The sequence below is a fragment of the Oratosquilla oratoria genome, chromosome 4, assembly GCF_046742065.1.
Source record: "Oratosquilla oratoria isolate Oo_2021 chromosome 4, ASM4674206v1, whole genome shotgun sequence".
Taxonomy (NCBI): Eukaryota; Metazoa; Arthropoda; class Malacostraca; order Stomatopoda; family Squillidae; genus Oratosquilla; species Oratosquilla oratoria.
Window position 1 is genome coordinate 52,422,678 of NC_134780.1, and position 5,593 is coordinate 52,428,270.

Here is a 5,593-nt window from a genome sequence, read left to right on the forward strand (position 1 = left end):
AGAAGAACTGATGGTATTATTGAATGGAATTTTTAAAATGTCCTTAAAGGAGCGGTGAAAATTTGAGGGGACGGAAGTTTTAAAATGGTTGGCCCTAGCCTTACTGAGGGCTTGGTCCAGAAACCAAGGTGGATAAGCCAACTTCTCAAGTTGACATTTGATCACCTCAATCTCTTGGTCCAGAAATTGAGGACTGCAAATCCTGTATATACATATATATATATACATATATATATATATATACATATATATATATAAAGATATATATATGAATATATATATACATAGGTAATAGCATGTCTGTGATGAACACCTTTTACCTGCATAGAGAAAGTCATAAATGGAGCTGGTATCGGTGGAATAGCGTAGTTGGTGACTATACTGAAAAATCACTGATTGAATTTCTGTTAACAACTAAAAAGATACTTTTCAAAAAATGTCAAGAGCATACCATCGGTATCCTTTGACTCAGATCATCGTCTAGTTTTTGCGAAACTAAACATTAAGAAGCCAAAGCCAATGAAAAAAACTAGCAAGAGAAAGAATCAAATTAGAGAATCTAAAAGAACCAGAAAAGGCAAGATTATATAATAAAAAAAAATCAGAAGTTTATCTGAGCGAGCCGCAAGAAAGCAGAGACATTGAAGAAGAATGGATAGACATGAAGGATAAAATGACAAAATTTGCAAAAGAGGTCCTGGAGACCAAGAAAATTAGTGGTGGAAGGAAAAAGAAAACTATATGGTGGACGGATGAAGTCAGAGATGTTGTTGAAAAGAAGAGTCAGTCATTTAGAAGATGGATGAGAAGACGGACCCCAGAAAATAGACTGGAATACGAAATAGCAAGAAACAAAGCAGAGACAGTAAAAGCAAGAGCCAAGAGAGATTCTTGGAAGAAACACCAGCCTGAGACTAAACTACTACCACGAAATATCTACCGAAGAAACTAGAGTTGCCATCAGTAAAATGAAAATAGAAAAAGTCCTGGATGCGATGGCATACATTTAGAGCTGCTAAAAGGAAATGAAAACACAGTCGAGTGGTTAACGAGAATTTTTAATGTAGCTTGGTGTGAAGGTAGAGTACCAGAGGATTGGGGGAAAGCCATTATATGTAAAGTACCAAAGAAAAGCGACAAGTCAGAATGTAAAAATTGGAGAGGAATTTCCTTATTATCACATGTGGAGAAGATATATGAAAGAATACTTGAGAGAAGGCTAAGAGTGACGGTAGAAGAAAAATTAGAGGAGGGACAGTATGGATTTAGACCTGAGAGAGGTACAACAGATGCAATTTTCTCCTTGAAAATGCTGATGGAGAAGAGATGGGAATGGTATCAACCAGTGTGTATAGCGTTTGTTGACTTAGAAAAAGCCTTTGACAGGCTACCAAGGAAGATGATTTGGGACACATTGGAAGACCCTATATATGATGTAGATAGATTACTTGTTAGAGCAATTAAAAGTCTATATAGTAAAAGTACCAGCGCTGTAAGAACACAAACTCGCGAGGATAACTGGTTTGATGTAAATTCTGGAGTAAGACAAGGTGGGGTTATATCTCCATTGCTTTTTGTACTTTTTATGGACAGATGTATGAAAAATTTGAGATCTGGAGAAGGAGTTATCACATTGGCATACGCAGATGATATTGCACTGGTTGCAAACAACCCCATTGAACTTCAAAATGCATTAACTGCTTGGAACAGTGCATTGAAAAGAGTGAAAATGAAAATAAACACAAATAAAACAGAAGTAATGATGGTCGCAAGGCAAAAAGAAGAGATAGAAATATGGTTGGAAGGCGAAAAACTGAAATTAGTTGAAGAATTTAAATACCTAGGAGTAAAGATAGATGAAAGGTGTCAAATGGAAAAAGAAATATTAAATAGAATACAGTGCCATACAAATAACTTAAGAACGCTATATCCACTGATGCGAGAAAAAACTTATACCCAGGCAGGTTAAGATAATAATTTACAAAACCATTTTAAGACCAGTTCTAACATATGGGTCAGAAACATGGACATTGACAGAAAGGCTGAAAAGTAAGATACAAGCAGCAGAGATGAGAGTACTGCGAATAATAAAAGGTGTAACAAGATGTGAAAAAATAAGAAATAAAGAAATAAGAAGAGAGCTGGAAATAGAGCCTATATTAGAATATGTAGAGAAAAGCCAATTAAGATGGTTTGGCCACGTCTTGAGGATGAATGAGCAACAGTACCCATTTAAATACTACCAGTGGCAGCCACAAGGAAAGCGACCAACAGGAAGACCCAGGAAGTGTTGGAGAGACGGTATCAGACAAGCCATAGAGTCAAGAGGAAGAAGTATGGAGGAAGTGGAGAGAGTGCTGCTGTATGCAGATAGGGCCTTGTGGAGAGACTTCGTGAGGCATCATCGCTGACAGGGCAACGTCCTACCTGGTGTATGGTGAGAAAGGTGAGAAATATATGAAGTTTACTTTCTTCGTCTATACAATGGTTCTTGGACTCCAGCTCTTCACGAATATATATATATATATATATATATATATATATATATATATATATATATATATATATACATATATATATATATAATATATATATATATACATACACACACACACACACACTATATATATATATATATATGTATATTATATATATATATATATATATATATATATATATATATATATATATGGAGGTATAATGTAGTAGCACAGTTGTAAATGAAACTTAATGACCCACTGTCGGAGAATGAGATAAGATGGACAGAATATCTGTATATTTCGACCATTATCTGTGGTCCTCTTCAGCAGAATGATACATAGTGTGGAGTGTGAGAATATACATCTCTAAGAGGTGTATATTTGGGGACAGGGAAAAGGGCGGGGACCCAGGTTATATGTCCTTGATGAGGTCGGGCCGAAGTTGACCTCACCATCAATCAACCTTCACCCCGACTTCATTAAGGACATATAACCTGAGCCCCCCCCCTTTTTTTCCCTGTCCCCAAATATACCCCTCTTAGCCATATATATTCTCACACTACACACTATGTATCATTCCGCTGAGGAGGACCACAGATAGTGGTCGAAATATATGGATTTTCTGTCCATCTTCTCTCATTCTCCGGCAGTGGGTCAAGTCTCACACACACATATCTATATATATATATATATATATATATATATATATATATATATATATATATAAATGTATACAGCAGGGGGGTTATGCATTCGCTTTTTAATCATTTAAGCCTTATTACAATAATTGTCCTCCACTTCTTACTGTTTTATTTTTCTAATTAGCTGATTCAGCTCTTTTCTGTGCCTTGTTCTTCTGCAAATGATTCTTTATTAAATGGACATCATGAAAAAATAAGTGTGATATTGCTATTTTTCTCTTAGCAAATGAGAGTCAGTGTGGTAAACATATTAGTTATTTTTTAATGTTGGTAAGCTGAGTGCTCCCTTTAGTAATCAGTAAATCCTCATCACAAAAGGTATATTACCGAATTCCATTCTACATTGCTATGAGAGTTAAGGAAGAGGGAGTGACGGGCATCCGATAATAGAAAAAATATATATATAAATGCCACAAGGAGCCTAGTGAAAAGAGGCTGTAGAATCCGTTTTCTATAATTGGTCAATAAGAGAGGGGAATGAAAGTGCAGGATGAAAGGCATAATAAATGGAAAAGTGACACACACACACACACACACACCTTTTTTTCTATAGATCTATAAGTTTGTCCCACTCATACACCGGAGTACCAGACTTCGTGGCAAGAAAGCACAGTGCGTTATCATAAATAGTGTCTCAATATGTATTCCCTAGTGGCTTGGGAAGATGTAAGGGCTCAGAATGGAGTTCGTTTAACCCTGACAGTGTTTCTTCCAACCGGATAGACGCTTTTGGGGATCTGGTTCCAAGAGGATGTCCACAACAGTCCGGCAAGACTCGCTCAGCCAACACCAAGGGATCAAGGTGTTCAACTCCTCGTCCTTATCGAGCCACATTTTGTAGATCCTGTCTTCTTGGGGTGCGGCTTGTTCCCAAGGTCTGCCTTTGGTCGTGAGGTTGAAGAAGATTATGCCGCACGACCACAGGTCAACGGGCGGGCCGCTGTAACCGGAGCACTGGATGACTTCCGGGGCCATGAAAGCCCGTGATCCCACAGTACCTGAGAGCTGAACCTCCTCGCCGTTGACGAGGAAGACGTCGGCCAGCCCCAGGTCTGCAATCTTGAAGACCTTCTGTGCGGTCAGGAGGAGGTTTTCGAGTTTGAGATCCCGATGTGCCACTCCCCGAGAGTGCAGGTAGGCAACACCCTCCATGAGTTGAGAAAAGTAGTTGAGGGCTTCCTTGCCCTTGATCCTGTCGATGTTGCTCTTGATGTCGCCACCTGAACAGTACTCCATAAAAAGAGTCAGTGTGTCATCGACTCTTTCCCAACAGTGCAGGTTGACGATGTTGACGTGCTTCAACTGGAAGTGAATGATGGCTTCAACCATTAAGCTTTCGTTGTTGGGACTTACGACGACTTCCTTTTTGGCAACCATTTCATCAGTACTCTCATTCTACATTAAGAAGACTTTGCCAAAGGCTCCTGCACCGATTACCTTGACGGTGCTCCACTTACTGTCTTTAAAAGCCTTGGCCGCTTTCTCGTTTTCTTTTAGAATTGGTTTTCGAGGTATCTTCTCGATGGCGCTCTGTTCGGAGGTTTTGTCCTTTTGACTCTGTTCAGAGGACTCGCCGCTCTGACAGCTGAGGAAAATGCAAAGTCTCGTCCAAAATTTGAGGAAGGTCTTCCTTCGAGACTTGCCGCCGCTTTGGTGATCTTTTCCTGCTTGGCCTGGAGAAGAAGGCTGCTGGTCTTCTTGTTTCTTGGAGCAGCTGAAGAACATGTCGACACCTCCTACAAATATGTCAGAGAAGTGATTCAAAAATGTATGTTTTAGTAAGCTTCCGAAGACATCCGAGATGATGATTCTTGGCCAAGCGATGAGTGTCTCCATCCCTGTCGCTTTAGTTCCATTGGGGTTGAATCCAACAAGACCTACGAAGTATTGAACTGTGCTGAAGTTGTTCCTCGACATGAGGTTAACAATTTCCCTTGAAAAGTCATCCTTGTAGGGCAAAAATAATGCAAAGGTAAAGAGTTGTCATCATATCAATTGGACAAATTGTAAGACGAAAAAAGAAAAACAGCATTAAAATGTTCGTATTTTGCTTTTCCCCATCATCTGATTTTAATCACAAGCTTCAGTATATCAATAGCATGTTACCTCTTCTTAAATACATTAATATCTAATATAATAACTTCAGGGTGATCATTTTGTTAATTTCCTTGACTGTGGCAAAGGGTCACGCAGTTCGCACGCCATACTCCTTTCATCTCTCTCTCTCTCTCTCTCTCTCTCTCTTTCTCCCTCTAGATGTTCTTTGTATAGGTCTATGTATTTTTTAAATGATGTCAAACCTGGTGACGGGTTTATCTTCTATAGCGTACGCCCCCAATATACAGATTCCCTCCGTTTATACTGTATCCCTGAAGAGTTCAGTACTTGCATTCATTCCAGCAATGGCTGCTG

The 5,593-nt window shown here is 39.0% G+C and overlaps 1 protein-coding gene across 1 annotated transcript in view; it reads right to left on the reverse strand.

The window, feature by feature from the left end:
- LOC143024481 (serine/threonine-protein kinase Chk1-like) overlaps positions 1-4,558 on the reverse strand; it is a 7,249-nt gene extending 2,691 nt beyond the window's left edge. The window contains exon 1 of the mRNA XM_076183289.1: positions 3,898-4,558. Coding sequence (XP_076039404.1) covers positions 3,898-4,558 — 661 coding nt within the window. The remainder of the gene's footprint in view (positions 1-3,897) is intronic.
- Positions 4,559-5,593: the final 1,035 nt, after the last annotated feature.